Genomic DNA, 21038 nt, shown 5'->3' on the forward strand with positions numbered 1-21038 from the left:
ATCACTGATTTGCTAATATAGTAAATTTTGTGACCACAATGGGCAAAGATCGAAAAAACTATAGAACAATTTGGACAATGTGACAAATATTATTACAGCTTATGCAGCATAGAGGTGTTGCAACTCATCCAAATGACAGCATCAAATCTGGATAAAATGTGCAAATAGCAAAATAAGCAGTTACTAACCCTCCAGGATTGGTTTTGGAAAAATAAGCACCCATGCCCCCCCCCCCCCCCGCTGCCCAAGTATTTGTATGGTAAAAATAAACAAAAGTATATATGCTTAAATGAAAAATTCTTAAAACTTTATTCATTATTTTGATTGGAACTAGGTGATTAAGATGATAATTCATCTTATTACTTTATTTTGACAATGAATCTGAAAAATTCCACTATTAATGAGTACATACAAGACAAATGTATCTACATCATTTACACACCAAAAAAATAATCATTATACTAATTACCTATATTTTATAATAATACTGTTTAGTGGAAAACAAAATCCTGTTAACTGAAATTTGCACTCACTAATGCAACATCAAAAAGTGGTATTATTTTCAAGATAACTTTTAACTGTAATGTGAGGTCCAAATATGTTACAAGGTATCATGAAATGCTTGTAACCGTGTCATCTGAATAAAACCATCCCTAAGGTCAAGGTCAATCAAACACTGCAACTATCTCACAATATGAATTTCCTTTAACTGTCACTTTAACACAACTAACTGTTTAAACAAGTTCCAATGGATTTATAAGTCTCCACTGTATTTGTACAAGATAATATGCATTTGAAAATACATTATATCTGCATTCCCTTCTGATGATAACACAGTGCTAGTCCTACTGATATGGCCCATCCACAGGACACTACACTAAACAATATAATAGTCCTAGTGATATGGCCCATCTACAGGACATTAGACTAAACAATGTAACAGTCTTAGTGATATGGCCCATCCACAGGACATTACACTAAACAATGTAATAGTCCTAGTGATATGGCCCATCCACAGGACATTACACTAAACAATGTAATAGTCTTAGTGATATGGCCCATCTACAGGACATTACACTAAACAATGTAATAGTCCTAGTGATATGGCCCATCCACAGGACATTACACTAGTTCTACTGATATGGCCCATCCGTAGGACACTACACTAAACAATGTAATAGTCCTAGTGATATGGCCCATCTACAGGACATTACACTAAACAATGTAATAGTCTTAGTGATATGGCCCATCTACAGGACATTACACTAAACAATGTAAAAGTCCTAGTGATATGGCCCATCCACAGGACATTACACTAAACAATGTAATAGTCCTAGTGATATGACCCATCCACAGGACATTACAATAAACAATGTAATAGTCCTAATGATATGGCCCATCTACAGGACATTACACTAAACAATGTAATAGTCTTAGTGATATGGCCCATCCACAGGACATTACACTAAACAATGTAATAGTCTTAGTCATATGGCCCATCCACAGGACATTACACTAAATAATGTAACAGTCTTAGTGATATGGCCCATCCACAGGACATTACACTAAACAATGTAATAGTCCTAGTGATATGGCCCATCCGCAGGACATTACACTAAACAATGTAATAGTCTTAGTGATATGGTCCATCCACAGGACATTACACTAAACAATGTAATAGTCCTAGTGATATGGCCCATCCACAGGACATTACACTAGTTCTACTGATATGGCCCATCCACAGGACACTACACTAAACAATGTAATAGTCCTAGTGATATGGCCCATCTACAGGACATTACACTAAACAATGTAATAGTCCTAGTGATATGGCCCATTCACAGGACATTAAACTAGTTCTCCTGATATGGCCCATCCACAGGACACTACACTAAACAATGTAATAGTCCTAGTGATATGGCCCATTCACAGGACATTACACAAAACAATGTAACAGTCCTAGTGATATGGCCCATTCACAGGACATTACACAAAACAATGTAATAGTTCTAGTGATATGGCCCATCCACAGGACATTACTCTAAACAATGTAATAGTTCTAGTGATATGGCCCATCCACAGGACACTACATTAAACAATGTAATAGTCTTAGTGATATGGCCCATTCACAGGACATTACACAAAACAATGTAATAGTTCTAGTGATATGGCCCATTCACAGGACATTACACAAAATGTAATAGTTCTAGTGATATGGCCCATCCACAGGACATTACACTAAACAATGTAACAGTCCTAGTGATGTGGCCCATTCAAAGGACATTACACTAGTTCTACTGATATGGCCCATCCACAGGACATTATACTAGTTCTAGTGATATGACCTATCTACCAGACAATGTAATAGATGCAATGTTCGTAAATCGGTGTCAAAGAGGACCATTCAATGTCACTGATTCACTGGGGGGGGGGGGGAGGGTGGAGATGGCTGGTCAGTCCGATCTGGGCCCAGAATAGTCTGTTGCAGTGGGGACATGGATGTACAGGTTGCTGACTGGGAGCTGCAGAACTGCTGTTCCTGGATTTGCACAGATCAAGTTTCTCAGCTGCATCCAGTCTTTTCTGCTCAAAGGCTGCCGCACTGGCACTGACTTGACTGCACCAAGTAGATCGATCAGCAGTGAAACTCTCCCAGCAGTCAGGGTCAATTTCTAAGTTCTTCAGCGAGACCTTGCGGGTGTCTTTGTATCTCTTGTTTTTACCACCATGAGATCTCTTGCCTTGCTGTAGCTCTCCACAGAAGACCTTCTTAGGTAGGTAGACATTCTACCTGTATGCTGACAACATGGCCAGCCCTTCAGAGTTGTGCCTTGCACAGCATGTTGTGGATGCTTGTCATGCTGGCCTGAGTGAGCACCTCTGTGTTCGGTACCTTGTCCTGCCATCTGATTTTCAGTAGTTTTCTCAGGGAGCTCATATGGAAGTGGTTCAGTTTTTTAACATGGCGGCTAGACACAGTCCAGGTCTCGCAAGCATATAGGAGGGTGGGGAGAACAACCACTGCGCAGACTTTGAGTTTGGTGGCAAGCTTGATGCCTCTCCTATCCCAGAGATTTGAGCGGAGTCTGCCAAATGCTACGCTGGCTTTGGCGATCCTGGTGTTGATCTCATCGTCTATGTGGACTGCTTGTGAAAGGGTGCTGCCAAGGTATGTGAACCTGTCTACATTTCTGAGCTTTTGGCCATTGACAGTGATGGATGGTTCCAGGTAATCTTCTCCAGGAGCTGGCTGATGCAGAACCTTGGTCTTCCTGGTAGAGATGGTGAGCCCAAAGTTGGTGCACACTATGGAAAAGAAGGTCCATGCTCTGTTGCATGTCTGCCTCCATGATGGAGTTGAGGGCACAGTCATCTGCAAACAGGAGGTTTGAATGTTCTCAATTTTGACTTTGATTTTGGATTGAAGCCTCCTCAGGTTGAACAACGTCCCATCCAAACAGTATGTGAGACCTACTCCCACATCGCTGTCCTTGAAAGTATCCATTAACATTGTGGAGAACATGAGGTTGAAGAGATACGCATCCTTGTTTTACACCATTCATAACTGCAAAGGGTTCAGAATAGTTACCCTGGTCCTAAACTCTGGCAAGCATGCCATCATGAAAATGCTTCACCATTTCAATGAAGACTTCTGGACATCCAAATTTGGCCATGATTTTCCTAAGGCCTTCCCGGCTGACAGTGTTGAATGCCATAGTCAGGTTCATGAAGGTGGTGTATTGCTGGACATTTTGTTCAAGACACTTTTCTTGCATCTGCCTGGCAGCAAAGATCATATCGATAGTGCCTCTCTCCTTTCTGAAGCCACAATAACTTTCTGGCAGAAGGCCATGATGAAGTTGCTCTGTGAGTCTGTTCAGCAGTAGCCTGGCAAGGACCTTGCCAGCGATACAGAGTAGAGAGATTCCTCTATGGTTGTCGCAGGATTGGCGATTGCCTTTGTGTTTGTAAATGTGGATGATGCATGCATCTTTGAATTCCTGAGGTATGCATTTCTGCTTCCACATCCCACAGAACATCTCCATTAGTCTTTCCACTAGCTTAGGCCCACCAGACTTTGTAGATCTCAGCTGCAATGGAGTCTGCTCCTGAAGCTTTCCCACTAGACAGGAGCTCAATAACCTTATGAGTTTCCAGCACTGTTAGTGGGTCAGCCAATCTTTCATTGATCTCCACCTGGGGTAGATGGTTGATCGCTTCATCGTTGATGGAAGAGGGTCTGTTGAAGACACTGTCAAAGTATTCTGCCCAGCAATCCAGTATCTTCTCCTTCACGGTAAGGGAGTGCTGCTATCAGAGCTCAAGACTGGGGCTGTGACTGATGTTACTAGGCCATAAACATCACAAAGAGCATTATTGAAATTCTTCCTATCATGTCTGTCGGCAAAGGACTGAACATCATCTTTCTTTGCTGTGGACTTAGGGTCAATGTTGTATGCACGATGGAGACGATGCTTCTCTTCAATCAGGGACTGTATTTCTTCACAGTTCTTGTCAAACCAGTCTTGGTGCGTTTGTGCAGTGACGCCAAGGGTTTCAGATGCAGTAGATTACACCAGATGTTTTAACGCCGCCCAGCATTTCTCTACCTCATTGGTATCAGATTATGTGGGGTTTCCAGCTGGCTTGTCAGAGCTTCAGACAGAGCTTGCTCAGTGTTGAAGACTTTCAGCCTGGAGATGTTGAGTCCCTTTTGGGATTTTAAAACCCTGTGGACGTCTGGGAGAATGAATTCTAAGATTCATCTTGGAAATCAGTAGCCTGTGATCTATCCAGCAGTCAGCACCACACATGGCTTTGGTCACAGACATTCTGCCTGCCTGACATAGTGATATAACCTATCCATAGACAATGTACTAGTTCTAGTGATAAGGCCCATCCACAGGATACTATTCTATTCCAAGTTATATTACCCATCCACAGGACACTACTAATCTAGTGATATGACCCATCCAAAGGATATTATGCTAGTTCTAGTGATAAGGCCCATCCACAAGGCACTCTACTAGTCCTAGTGATATGACCCATCCACAGGACACTACTAATCTGGTAATATGACCCATCCACAGGACACTCTACTAGTCCTAGTGATATGAACCATCCATAGGACACTCTACTTGTCTATTGATATGACCGATCCATAGAACACTCTACTAGTCCTAATGATATGACACATCCACAGGATACACTACTAGTCCTAGTGAAATGACCCATGCACAGGACACTCTACTAGTCCTAGTGATATGACTCATCCACAGGACACTCTACTAGTCCTAGTGATATGACCCATCCACAGGACACACTACTAGTCCTAGTGATATGAACCATCCACAGGACACACTAATCTAGTAATATGAGCCATCCACAGGACACTCTATTAGTCCTAATGATATGACCCATACACAGGACACTCTACTAGTCTAGTGATATGACCCATCCACAGAACACTCTACTTGTCTAGTGATATGACCCATCCACAGGACACTCTACTAGTCTATTGACATGACCCATACACAGGACACTCTACTAGTCTAGTGATATAACCCATCCACAGGAAAACAAGGCAGTAGGTTTTCTTTTTCTTTATTAAGGTTGCCATGACCAGCAAGGGCTTTGGATTTCTAAGGTACCATGATGATTAATGTTTTACATGCTTTATTATGTCCTCGCTATATCTATGGGGGAAAATGGTGTTAGGCATTTGTGTGTCCTGCCCAATCTGTCAGTAAGTTTGGTTCTGTTCATTAAATTCTGAAAGGGCTTCATGGATACAAACCAGTCCAATTTATCATGAATTTTGTTTCTGTTCAATATGGTCTGAAAGATTTCATGGATTCAAACCTATTAGGCTTTCCATTATGATCTAAGAGTTTAATTCCAACAAAATTTAACAGAGTTATGGCCCCTGTTTAAGAGCAAACTTTGCCCTTCAATTGCATCAGTATTTTGCTTCTCTTAATGGAATGAATTCTACATTAGTATGAAACTTTATATTTGACCAAGGTCAAGTCTGATTTTCACTTATTTCTGAAAACATTTTATGGAATAATGATCCCTGTTCTTTATTTCAAACTTTGCTCTCAACTGCATCATACTAATGTGGGCATCTATGTCATGTGTATGTATTTTTCTAGTACTTTAAATATCTCATATGCTGCTGAGCTATAACATACCGCATATTATTATAGGTCATAAATATAATAATCCGATAGGTCACAGATCTAATAATCCAATAGGTAACAGATCTAATATCCAATAGGTTAGAGATCTAATAATCCAATAGGACCCTGATCTAATACTCCAATATGTCACTGATCTAATAATCCAACAGGTCACAAATCTAATTCGATAGGTCAAAGATCTATGGGTGAGTACGCCACTTTAAAAGTGTCTTCCCTTGGTCCCATGTATGCTTTAATAGAACAGCCTTAATCCAATATGTCACAGATCTAATAATTCAATAGGTCAAAGATCTCATAATCCAGCAGGTCATATATCTAATAATCCAATAGGTGACAGATCTAATAATCCAACAGGTGACAGATCTAATAATCCAATAGGCCAAAAATCTAACTGTCTAAGAGGTCAAAAATCTAATAATTCAATAGGTCCAACATCTAACAATCCAACAGGTCAGAGATCTAACAATCCAACAGGTCAGAGATATAATAATTCAATAGGTCAGTGATCTAATAATCCAATAGGTCACAGATCCAATAATCCAATAGGTCACAGATCTAATAATCCAACAGGTCAAACATCCAATAATCCAATAGATCACATATCTAATAATCCATTATATTAAAAAATGGGTGAGTCAATATTTTTGTCAGTGTTTCTGGGAGACGTTGCATGAAAACAGTATGTAAAGAAATAACTTCTGTTATGTTACCAAAGTAATTTTCATGGAACTACACGTAAAATAAGTGTAATGATGTACATGTAAAATAAGTGTAATGATGTACATGTAAAATAAGTGTAATGATGTACATGTAAAATAAGTAATGATGTACATGTCAAATAACTGTAATGATGTACATGTAAAATAAGTGTAATGATGTACATGTAAAATAAGTGTAATGATGTACACGTAAAATAAGTGTAATGATGTACATGTAAAATAAGTGTAATGATGTACATGTAAAATAAGTGTAATGATGTACATGTAAAATAACTAATGATGTACATGTAAAATAAGTGTAATGATGTACATGTCAAATAAGTGTAATGATGTACATGTCAAATAACTGTAATGATGTACATGTAAAATAAGTGTAATGATGTACATGTAAAATAAGTGTAATGATGTACATGTAAAATAAGTGTAATGATGTACATGTCAAATAACTGTAATGATGTACATGTCAAATAAGTGTAATGATGTACATGTAAAATAACTGTAATGATGTACATGTAAAATAACTGTAATGATGTACATGTGGAAATGTATGTCTTGTACCTGTATTATCTGTAGTACTCGATCATAGGTACATCTCAAAATGTGCATAAACAGTGCGAATTTGCTTGTGTTAAACATGTAGAAAAGCTGTCCACCCTCATCAGACAATTCCACATATTGCTGACATAAATACAGAATGCGAATGTCAGCTGATCTTTTTAGAACTATATGTGAATAGTGAAAGTATCAGAAAAAGATGACAAAGTTTAATTTAATATCAAACACACATGACATAGGACTAAATGAGAAAATTTAAAAACATGGTACTTACTTGCAGTTTTCCTTCTGTTGAGGAGGCAGAGCAGGGAGATGATGGTCAGAATGATTATTAATCCAGCCAATGCCACGATTACCAAGAACCACCACTCATAGTGAAATGGAGTCTCCTCTACCAATTAAGAAAACAGTTGCGATATATATTTATTCTTTCAAAAGCAACATATAATGCCATTTTTTGTTCTTTCTAGTGTTAAAATCCTTACTGAAACAACTGTTTGGTGTGGTTTTGTGGGGTTTAACACTATTTAACACTGAGTGTTCACAAAGTGATCAAGAACTATTACTTTAAACATGCATGCAACACTCAAAACATGTATCTTTAGCTTAGTTTATATAGAATGAATGTACCATCATAAATAAAATAGACTTGTGACAATTTTGGACTAAACATTTCAAATAAATTTAGCGTAATGTTTATTAATTTTAATTTTTAATGCATTTTAAGTCAATTTGCTTGTGTAAAACATGCAAAGAATCTGTTTATCAAAAGTTCTGTATAAGAGAGGGTTTTCCTTATCTCCACATCCAAGGGGTCCAGCTTCTGCAATCACTTAAGTTGTGTAATATATTATACCCTTACATAATAAAACCCTTAGGGCTCTAAATGGTAAGAAAGCTTTGCATGTCACATTCCCTTTTTCCATTCCTGACCTAACCTTTGTTCCACTTAAAATATATAGTTGACACTTCCCCCCCACACACACCTGTGGACTCCCCCTTCCTCTTTTCAACTGAAGCATATTTTGATGCCTCAATTCAAGGTAAGCACTTTTGGATGTCCCTGCAATATGCTTCCTGATACCCGGAATAATAACCACCATTTGCATGGTCAATTCATAGTAACATCTGATGGCAATATCCCCTCTAGTAAAACAGGCTTTCTGTAAGTTTCCATAATGTCACAGCACAAGACAGTGTTATCAGATGAAACTTCATAGCCAATCAGAGTCAAGAGGGCATCAGAAATTCCTCACAAATGCATATGGCTGCTGCTATCTTTGTAGGCAGAATGCTGGAATCCTACCATCAGATCAATATTTTAAGGTAAACATAGTCTCAATACCTTTTCAGTAATCATGAAAACGTTATCCTACACAGCAATGACATGATTACTGATTTTAAGCCCAGCATTTAGAGGAATCTATTTTTAGCAAGCTAACATGTGACTTACCACTTCATGAACAAGTAAGCAAAAAGGCTGCTGTTTAACGGGGTACCATTCTAAACTTTTGGAGAAATACACATTAAATATTAAATCTGAAAGCTGCATTTTACTGTCAATGTATACACCTACGTGGACTGGCTGCATTTTCCTGTCAATCTATACACCTACGTGGACTGGCTGCATTTTCCTGTCAATCTATACACCTACGTGGACCGACTGCATTTTACTGTCAATGTATACACCTACGTGGACTGCCTGCATTTTACTGTCAATCTATACACCTACGTGGACTGGCTGCATTTTATTGTCAATCTATACACCTACGTGGACTGGTTGCATTTTACTGTCAATGTATGAACCTAGGTGGACTGCCTGCATTTTACTGTCATACAATCTTTCCTGGCCAATCATTTATGAGTTCTGCCAAATCCACTGCCTTGCTACAGCTAAATCATGTGACAGCAGCACAGTAACTTTATCATAATAGTTTTCATACAACTTAATCTGATGTAACACTTCCAATGATGATGTTGCCACTGTCATAGCGATACCTAAGTCTGTCATATTGCTTCTATTCAAGAGAGAGAAAAAAAGACCCTACCTTTTGGTGGTTTTTTGAATGGGTCTGATGCTGGACTTGGTTCACTGATTCCTATGGAATTCATGGCAATGACACGATACTGGTAGTTCACTCCATCTGCAAGCTCACTAAGTGCGACATCCACTGACATCTGTTCATCAGAAACCTCACGGCTTGTGAACCACTCTGGCTTGTCTGCAGGGAAATGTTCTTTTATTATAAGCTCTGACTTGCATATGCTAGCCTTGAGATTTTTTCTACATATAAGAATGTATTAATAGGCTTGTTTAGAGACACTTATGTAAATAAGAAAATATGGACATATTGTCTATTTTTTTATTGTTTGAACAAATACTACTGCACAACATACATGTATTTTAAAGCCAATTTATATGCAGTGCAACATCAGCTTAAGTCCACTCTTGTACAATAAAAGTGGCAGATAACTGAAGTTGGGCAGCTAAATGAGCTTGGCTAGTAATGTTTACTGAACAATTTGCATAAACACTTTATTGGTGAGATGAAAAGGGTGTTAAAAGTTGGATGCAAAATAATTTAGAAAAACAAAAAACAAATGAGAATGTGCTAAATTGAAAAAAAAACAGACAATGTTCCTTTAAAACTCTTTCCTGCTAAGAAATCTTAAGAAACTGTATGAATGTATGTGGCAAAACTAGATAAATCTACAATAAAAATCCTGTGCAAATATTTCTGCAATGCAACGACAAATAAAATCATAATAAAAGCTATATCTGAAACACGTCTTTTTAGAAAAATAAGAATATCCTAGCCCAGCTACATTTAAGTCAAAAATAAGAAATGAGGATCTTGATGAGTAACTCATTTCAGATTATATTAATAGATTTAAAAATAACTTATAACTTCAAGATTTAAGAGGTCAGGATGGGTATTTCAAATACACGTTATAACAATTCAAAGTGAATCTGAAATGAAAACGAACATATACGATTTACATATCAAAATATATGAAATATGATGCATACTACATATCAAAATATATGAAATATGATGCATACTACATATCAAAATATATGAAATATGATGCATACTATAGGGATATCATGCTATCTGGTCTGAGACCAAGCAGAGGCCTTAGATTCAGCAAGTATGTCAAAATGATAATGCCATACAAAACATTTAAGTTGAGGATTTATCGTATGTCATCATTACAAATTAAATTTATTAATGCAGTCAAATTAGTCAACAACTGCTTGCAGCATAAGAGTTTCATCTGATACTTTGAGTTTCATAAATTCATGAGTATCTAATAATACTGGGAATCAACTTATCATATAACCTTAAAACCCACATTACTAACAATGTGAGGCTGCTGGAAGATTTTTTACAGTTTAAAAATATTTATGATATGATGTTATCACACTAATGAATGCACATGTTTTGTTATCAAGAGAATTTATGCATTCCTCTAATATCAATAAAGGCTGGTTGGAAAAATTACGATTTCTTACCTCTGTCATTCTTCTCCTGAATGATATAACTGTATACTGGTGTAAAGCCAGCAGGACCTTGTTTCCACTTAATGGTCAGAGATTTGTCATCCGACACAATGGTTGGTTTGTAAGGAGCACCTGCCGAACCTGTTAATTGATACATCCTTTTTTAAACAAAATTGTCTCAAGTCTTTCACTCAAAGAATGACTATTTTACCAATCTCTTTTTCTGATGACATCAATTTGCTATACATATACAGACATACACACACCCTTTTTGATGACGTCAGGTTACCATACACATACAAATATACACCTTTTTCTGATGATGCCAGGTTACTATACACATACAGACATACACACCTTTTTCTGATGACGTCAGGTTACTACATACGTATAGACATACACACACCTTTTTTGATGATGTCAGGTTACTATACAAACACAGACATACACACACCTTTTTCTGATGATGTCAGGTCACTATACACATAGACATACACACACCTTTTTCTGATGACGTTGGGTTACTATACACATACAAACATACACACATTTTTCTGATGACGCCAGGTTACTATACACATAGACATACACACACCTTTTTTGATGACGTCAGGTTTCTACACACATACAGACATACACACATCTTTTTCTGATGACGTCAGGTTACTATACAAATACAGACATACGCACCTTTTTTGATGATGTCAGGTTACTACACACATACAGACATACACACGCCTTTTTCTGATGGCGTCAGGTTACTATACACATACAAACATACACCTTTTTCTCATGATGTCAGGTTACTATACACATACAGACAGACACCTTTTTTGATGAGATCAGGTTACTATACACATACAGACATACACACACCTTTTTTGATGACGTCAGGTTACTATACACAAACAGACATACACACACCTTTTTCTGATGATGCCAGGTTACTATATACATACAGACATACACACACCTTTTTCTGATTATGTCAGGTTACTATACACATACAGACATACACACACCTTTTTCTGATGACATCAGGTTACTATACACATACAGACATACACACCTTTTTCTGATGATGCCAGGTTACTATACACATACAGACATACACACCTTTTTCTGATGACATCAGGTTACTATACACATACAGACATACTCACACCTTTTTCTGATGATGTCAGGTTACTATACACATACATATACACACCTGCCGCTCAGTTGGCTCTTTATTTAGCTAGAAAGTAAAATGACCTCAACATTGAGCATAATCTAGAAACTTTAACATAAACCTCAGCATTAAATATAATAAAAAACAATATTAACATTGATTGTAATCTACGGTGTGACATTGGTGTATGCACATGGAATGTTGATTGTATGTCACAGTGGCTCTGCATTATGTATATCAAAGATACTAAACTAGCCCTATTTGCAGGACATGGCAAACTAATGAGCTAAAATGACCATTTATTTATTAACTTGACATGTCAGAGACAAACAGAACTTTTGGAACCTTGGATACACAATTCGCTAATAATCTTGGCAACATCTCTGTCTTTCTATTAGAGCAGCAAACAAGCATTCCATAAAATGATTTCATTCAAGCTTAGATCTACTCATAGAACAAATGTCAGAAGAGTCATTGGGACAAAATGTCACACAGATTTATGTAGACATTTAAGACACAACCACACAGATTTATGTAGACATTTAAGACACAACCACAGATTTATGTAGACACTTAAGACACAACCACACAGATTTATGTAGACACTTAAGACACAACCACACAGATTTATGTAGACACTTAGGACAAAATGTCACAGATTTATGTAGACATTTAAGACACAAACAGATTTATATAGACACTTAAGACAAAAACAGATTTATGTACGCTTAAGACACAAGCACAGATTTATGTAGACACTTAAGACACAACCAGATTTATGTAGACACTTAAGACATAAAACAGATTTATGTAGACACTTAAGACAAAAACAGATTTATGTAGACACTTAAGACACAACACAGATTTATGCACACTTAAGACACAACCAGATTTATAAAGACACTTAAGACAACCACAGATTTATATAGACACTTAAGACAAAAACAGATTTATGTAGACACTTAAGACACAACCACACAGATTTATGTAGACACTTAAGACACAACCACACAGATTGATATAGACACTTAAGACAACCACACAGATTTATATAGACACTTAAGACAAAAACAGATTTATGTAGACACTTAAGACACAACCACACAGATTTATGTAGACACTTAAGACACAACCACACAGATTTACGTAGACACTTAAGACACAACCACACAGATTTATGTAGACAATTAAGACACAACCACACAGATTTATGCAGACACTTGAGACACAAACACACAGATTTATTTAGACACTTAAGACACAACCACACAGATTTATATAGGCACTTGTCATTTCTTAAACATTTTCTGCATCATTATGTCTTTATGTGCAAGAAAGATGTTCAACACTAAAATGTACATGCTGCTTATGATAAGAAACAGACTAACACAGATAAAGTTGGCATTTGGCAGGGTTGATTTTGAAAATATTAGAATACTTTTACCTGAAAGTTTGCATTCATGATCAAGAAAGCAGACAACTAACATAGAATGGAAGCTATGCCGACTTATTGTGCAAGATTTCTTTATTCCTTGAGAAAATCATCAACTGTTAATAAAATATCAGTAACTCTCGCAACCCTGAGCATCAAAGTAGGACATATTTTCCAATTTACCCCTTTTGCAGGAGGTCATCTATTTTATAAGCCATCTTGTCATCCCAGATGAGGTGGCCTCAATGGGGGACTCTTGTACTGAGTTGGGTATCTCAAAAAATGAAGATCTGTACCCAAAGAAAAAGACACTGACTTAATAATAGTATGTACTGTTAATCCCTTTTAGCCAAGGATTATATATTATATGGATTTTGTGGTTGCTATAAACTATCTATGTTATTGACCCAACAAACAATGATCCATCTGTGGAGATAAAAAGACCCCTTTCCAAATCCATAAATGCAATTACTGTCAAAAATATGCCTTTTGTTCAAAATCAGGAAAATAATTTAAATTCCAAGTATATAACCTATTTGAAGTCCGAGATCAAATCTTACCATTCTGAGGTCCAGTTTTAACTGTCCTGTTTATGTCTGGTCCCTCTCCTACCAATGTCTTAGCTCGTACATAAAATGTATAGGTTGTTTCCTTCTCAAGATCACTAATGTTTAGGGTGTTCACATCTCCTCTGACTCTCTGATTCACTGTTTTGGTGGTACCTGAAAAATAGTCAAATATATATTTATTTTTTTTCTCCTCTATTTTGAGACTGAAATTTATAACACCTTTGACTGAGCTACTTTATAGCATTTGCATTCAGTTATTACTGTATTAACAACATATATATTTGTATTCAATTATTATTGCATTACGAACATATATATTTGTATTCAGTTATTACTGTATTAACATATATATCTGCATTCAGTTATTACTGTATTAACAACATATATATTTGTATTCAATTATTATTGTATTACCAACATATATATTTGTATTCAGTTATTATTGTATTAACATCAAATATATTTGTATTCAGTTATTAGGGCTGTTCCATTTAAACATACATGGTACCCAGGGAAGGCAGTTTTTTAAAAATATATGCCAGGGTACTTTGATTCTCAGAGTTCATGTTAAAATGATAAGAAAATTCTAAATTGCATCCATGGGTGAGTACCCCACTTTAAAATTGCCTTCCATGGTTGGTTCCCATGTATATTTTAATGGAACAGCCCTTACTGTAACATCAACATTTAATATTTGTATTCAGTTATTACTGTAAAAACAACATATGGCATTTGTATTTATTTATTATTGTAAATGATATCTGTATTAATTTATTACTGTAATATCAACAAATGGTATGTGGATATGGCCCAGAGAAGAAATCATGTATCAGTACACTGTAATTGCATGCTTTTAAGCACGTATGTTGTAAGATGAACTGGCAGTCAGCAATACAAATACCTTAGTTGCGATGGGAAACTTTACAATTTATGAATGAGCTAAAAGGGACTGCATCATATGAATGAGCTAAAAGGGACTGCAACATATGAATGAGCTAAAAGGGACTGCATCATATGAATGAGCTAAAAGGGACTGCATCATATGAATGAGCTAAAAGGGACTGCATCATTTGAATGAGCTAAAAGGGACTGCAACATATGAATGAGCTAAAAGGGACTGCGACATATGAATGAGCTAAAAGGGACTGCAACATATGAATGAGCTAAAAGGGACTGCAACATATGAATGAGCTAAAGGGACTGCATCATATGAATGAGCTAAAAGGGACTGCATCATATGAATGAGCTAAAAGGGACTGCATCATATGAATGAGCTAAAAGGGATTGCATCATTTGAATGAGCTAAAAGGGACTGTATCATATGAATGAGTTAAAGGGACTGCATCATTTGTTGTTTGCAAGCAGTTAATGCACAACAGTGAATTATTCTTTACTATGTGCAACATATTTTGAACTAGCAGAGGAAAATATGAACAATTAATGTAAGAATCTTTTGTCTCTGTAACTGATGATACTCGAGTATAAAGAATATGGATGGCTTAGAGGTTAAAGGAAACAAAGTACATAAAACAGGATCAAACAAATTAACACAAATTGCAAATTGCTGATAATGATGTTCCTTTTTATGATTATAAACAAGAACTAATATCCCCCAAATTACATACAATAAAGGAAGTACTAATATCTCCCAAATTACATACAATAAAGAAAGTACTAATATCCCCCAAAATACATACAATGAAGGAAGTACTAATATCCCCCAAATTACAACATGAAACATTTTGACATAAAATATTAAGGCAGGTGTCAAACAATAGCATTTATGAAGTGCCTAATCTGAAAGTTTGAACTCTGTAACTTATAGATTGCTTTAAATTATACTGCACGGAGATCATCCAGCTATTTTACTCAATCATCTGTTCAGCATATATTTAGCTTGAACATGACTCAGAATTGATTCAAATCTTTAATCTGTTCACTATGTACAGCCAGTTTTATATTTTTTCTTTCAAATACTCTGTGTATAAATTTTCATTGTTTAAAACAAATTCACACTTTTGTCAAACTTAAATTCACCGACTGTGATAAAGAGTCCTAATAATTAACTTCTCAAATGCATCATTGTTCAATGGGAGTCTGAATTGTTCATTTTCAGCAAGTTTAGATCATAGTTCAGTGGGAGCCTGAATTGTTCATTTTCAGCAAATTTAGATCATGGTTCATTGCAAGTTTGATTTGTTCATTTTCAGCAAGCATATATCACAGTTCATAGGGAGTCTGAATTCATCAACTTCAGCAACCATGCATCATGGTTCACTGAGAACTTGAGTTGCTGGTTTTTCAGTAACCACACATTGTGGTTCATTGGCAGTATGAGTTTTCAATTTTTGCAACCAGGCAGCATGGTTCATTGTGATTTTGAGTTGTTCACTTCTAACAACCTTGCATCATGGTTCATTGGGAGTCAAAGTTATTCACTTCCAACAACCTTGCATCATGGTAAATTTGGAGTTTGAGTTCTTCATTTTCTGCAACCACACATCATGGTTCACTAGGATTTTGAATTGTTTGTTTTCAGTAACAATGCATTAAGTATGGTTCATTAATTGCTGGTTTTCGACAACCACACGTAATGATTCAGTGGGAGTCTCAGTTATTTATTTTCAGCAGGCAAGCATCATGGTTCATTATGAGTGAGTTGTTCATTTTTCAATAATCATGCATCCACCAAAATTGGTACCCACAAAAAAAAGTGAATTGACAGTATTTCTCTTCTTACATATAATCTGAACTGTCTCATAAGGGCGACACAATACTGTATGTCTACTTCATTTAACCAGAGTCATGCTGAAAAATGCAAACAAATGATCAAACTCATAATGCAAGGATTATGCATTCAGTATCCCATCAGGCCAGCCTGGCTCAGCCGCCTAAGAATGTTCTTACAAGAGGCAATTATCTCCCATTTCCTCAGGATGATATAGCCATTTATTTGTTACAAGTGTGTTACATATATCTATATAGTGTGTGTAACTTTTGTCCATGATCAAAGACTATGGTGACCATTTGTAAACAATATTATTACAAACAATTTTTCAACATGATTGTAGATTATATTTTAAGATAATGATCATCTGACTTGGATCGAAATTCAGGACATTGGTTTTTCCCTTGAAAAAAACATGATGTACCTGATGTTTGTAAGGGTGATTCACTGAAATTTATGTAAACAGACATGACCATGTTTAGTTTGGGGTAATTTTCCATGACAATGATGGAGGTTTTTTTTAAGAACACTTGGTTATTGTGACAAAAGTCAAGTAGGGATGTATATAAGTTTGTTAAAATCAAAATTATTTATTCCTATTCTAACATCTGTCAATTGGAATCATTTTTAGTTGTGTTCATTTATAATCTGAGAGGATATATTTATTTACATTATTCACTGGAATTACAAAGTGCTTATTGACCTTTGGAGTAAAACACTATTTGGGGATTATTATGAATTCATTCAAGGACATTCTGGATTATATCATTGTGATACATCAAGATTGTTGGCTCATCAGCTGAGCACATCCAGACTAGTGGCACATCAGCTCATCCAAGAATCCAGGACTATTGGTACATCAACACATTCAATACTGGAATTCATCTGGAACACTTCTGGTCTTGTGACAGAACTTTTAGGGCTATCTGGGATTTAATTCACAGTACAGTAAGTTCATTTTAAAATTTTACTTTTGTATTCTAGGAAAAAAAATTATTTGTTTAATTTTACTAAACTTGTTGGTTTTGTTTTTTCTGTTACTTAGTTAGAGACCAAAGAATCAAAGCAAGTGCCATTAAAACCAACAAAGATATAAAACAAACACAAAAAAACCCAAAATAAAACCCCCCAAAACAAAATACAAAAAAAAAATACAATGAAGAAGTACCGCTTCTCAGCATCACACAAGTCTCAACCTGCCCAGATTGTATCTGCATAGAGAATTTGCAAAACTGAAACAAGCTGATACATTTTAATGTCATACCTTTTAGAAAGTGGTACTTTTAGAAAGTGGTGACTCCACTGAGACCAAGCTCTCATAAAGTACATAACATACAAAAAAAAAAACCACTTGACTTGTATTATTATTATTATATTGATATTACTTTTACTTTTCTTTACCATAAATGTTTGAACTTGGATGATTTTTCCTTATTATTTTATATTAATAAACATTAAGCTATCATGGATACCCAGCACTTGGCTCATTGTCTTTGTTTCCTTTTCTTCCCCAGGTCTGGCTTGGCTACACATTGCATAAGCGATGAAAGCCAAGGCAGGCTGAGTGACCCAGGCAAAGTATCTCATTCGAATGTGTGTTCTTGAGAGTGAAGTTACAACCATCTGAGTAAATACTATATCTTTAGAATCCAGTAATGTCATGGTTCTTACAATCAGTGCCTAGGATAAAGACTTCACATCTTCGCTCAAACAATTATGACATCATAAGCTATGCAATGAGACAACTCAACATTTCATTAAATGATATTAAATCTCTGAGAAGGAAAAAACATAAAACAAATAAAGCATCCACTTGATAAAATTTCAGTGTGAATGATAGTCATGTCTTATCATCCTTGCTGTAAGTTCACTCATTATTACAAACTAAGTTCCAATCTTATACTGGATTTGAAGTTCAATATTTTAAACACTGAATTTCCAAGAACAGACACAGGGACTTCATTTAACAAATAGAACAGACATGATTATGTACTAACCATCCGGTTGATTCTGTATGTAAGACAGCACATATTCCTGTATCTGACCATTTGGCTGTTGTGGAGCTGCCCAGGTTATGTCCAGTGAAGTATATGTCACATTCCAGAACTCTATCTTGACTGGACGACTTGGCACTGAAATGGAATGGTCAACTTTCAGCCACACGTAAAACAGTGTTGACATATACAAAAAGTGAATAACAGTTGTTTGTTTTAAGATCCTAGATTACTAAAAGTACTTTTATTATCAAAAACTGGGTTTCTCCAGCAGCATTTCATGACAGCTGGTACGATAGATATTTTTGGCCATAAATCCTATTGCGGAAATGAATATTCAAATAAAAATAATCTTTTGACAAAAATTAGAATCGGAATGTTTAGTTTATTATTTATATATGAACATGTCCACTTACAAGGTAATCAAACTTTGAGATGTACATCTTGATATACAGTGTCATTTTGCAATCATGCCATTAGACCAACATACTGTATGCTGCCTCTTGTTTTTTTCTCTGACATTATTGGGACTGCCAACAGTAATGTCAAACTAATCATAAAAGACACAAAAAATATCTTGTTCATCCAGCACACACAAATACTATATATATATATATTACATATTACTTTCTGCAGTGCCACAAAGCTAGCAACCTGACAAGAATCATAGGCAAAAGTTGCAGGTGTGTGGAAAAATACTCTCAGTTGTGTTCCCAGGACAGAATAGTAGTACAAAGCAAACTTTGTCAATCCCATTTGTCATACAATTGTATGACATCTAATTTAATGCTCTCCAGAAGCATGAACACCCGATTTCATCAAATAGGTGTGACTGCATTCATCTATAGATTGCGTAATCACACAGATGAAGTGTTACTCAGAAGCTTAACACAGAATTTCCTGTTATAGTTTTATTATTTATTTCTCCATATTTCTTTAGCAGTCATATGAAATCAAGTGGAACAATTTTAATCTTTTGTTAATTTGCTGTATATCCAAACTGAATTGTTTTATTCTTTGTTAGGTTTTTTAAATTACCCATGATTCAGACATTTTAGTTTTTTTAATTACTACAGAATCCTAGACCTGCCATGGTTCCTGCCCTTGACGTGAATTGTAACACTTATGTTATAATATTTTTGTGTGAACCTTTTAAAATCACCAAAGAAAGTGTTAACTCTATCTGCTGAATTTGATAAATGTTTATAAACTCTCCAAATGTTTTGCTGGCACCATTTTTTCAAACATGTTAAAAAAATTCTATTTCCAAAGAATGTCCATGGTTTGTATCCCGGAAATAAATGCCACATGACATAAGACTGGAATGTTACAATTAGGCCATGATGTATAAATCAATCATTTAAGCTGTTCCTGTACTTTTAATATTTGTCTTTAAAATATTTCATTTCTTTCAAATGCATATTAAGTACAATAAAATACCTATAATGACAACAATATCAAAGAAAAAAAAAGATTAATTTTTTTATATTTGTTATTCTTTCAAGCTTTCGATTAAATTATCATATTTAAAGATGTAATGAATTTAAAAAAGATTTTTTTCCCCTGCTATTTATTGACAAATATTTTCGCACATTACATTAGAATATTTCACAAAAAAATTTCATACTGTACAGTTTTACATTATATACATTTTTCTTAACACAAGAAATGCATGTTATAGTAACCAAGTTTCTGCATTGCCTTTGCCATCACAAAAATCTCACTAATAAAAAGAGAAAGAAACCAACAGTGGCCATGGCTTGAACTGCTAATCCTCACTCCAGTGCTGCAAACTTGTGGCAAATATGTTTAGTTAAACTGGCCATTTTAACTGTGTTTTCTTAAATCTAAATTGTGCATGGAATTTAATTTTATTTCACCAAAAATTTCTTTGTCAGTACTTACTGTCACTGTCAATGGAAGTTATTGTCCCAGTTGGTAACATCAGGATCTCAAAACAAGCGCGTGAGGTCACGCAAAACATGGTGCATGATTCAAAGAATATGCATGAAGTTAGGACGGTCGATGATAATAATACAGAAATCTATAAAATCAAGACTTTAATTTAAACACACCTTTTGAATTTTAAGAGTAATTCAGATCGAGTAAAAGTTTACCAGATTAGGAACAGGTTTTTACAAAACTGCTGTCTTGAGTAAATA

At 35.6% G+C, this 21038-nt stretch overlaps 1 protein-coding gene across 1 annotated transcript in view; it reads right to left on the bottom strand.

Annotated features, from left to right (window-relative positions):
* The window catches only part of LOC149806073 (protein sidekick-2-like), a 137248-nt gene that overhangs the window by 15776 nt on the left and 100434 nt on the right, over window positions 1-21038 (bottom strand). Inside the window, exons 29-33 of the mRNA XM_089950947.1 lie at window positions 18880-19014; window positions 14146-14307; window positions 10995-11123; window positions 9526-9699; window positions 7752-7868 (exon numbers count right to left, since the gene is read on the bottom strand). Coding sequence (XP_089807073.1) covers window positions 7752-7868; window positions 9526-9699; window positions 10995-11123; window positions 14146-14307; window positions 18880-19014 — 717 coding nt within the window. The remainder of the gene's footprint in view (window positions 1-7751; window positions 7869-9525; window positions 9700-10994; window positions 11124-14145; window positions 14308-18879; window positions 19015-21038) is intronic.

The sequence above is a fragment of the Sinohyriopsis cumingii genome, chromosome 2 (assembly GCF_028554795.1).
Source record: "Sinohyriopsis cumingii isolate HCF-2022 chromosome 2, ASM2855479v2, whole genome shotgun sequence".
Classification (NCBI taxonomy): domain Eukaryota; kingdom Metazoa; phylum Mollusca; class Bivalvia; order Unionida; family Unionidae; genus Sinohyriopsis; species Sinohyriopsis cumingii.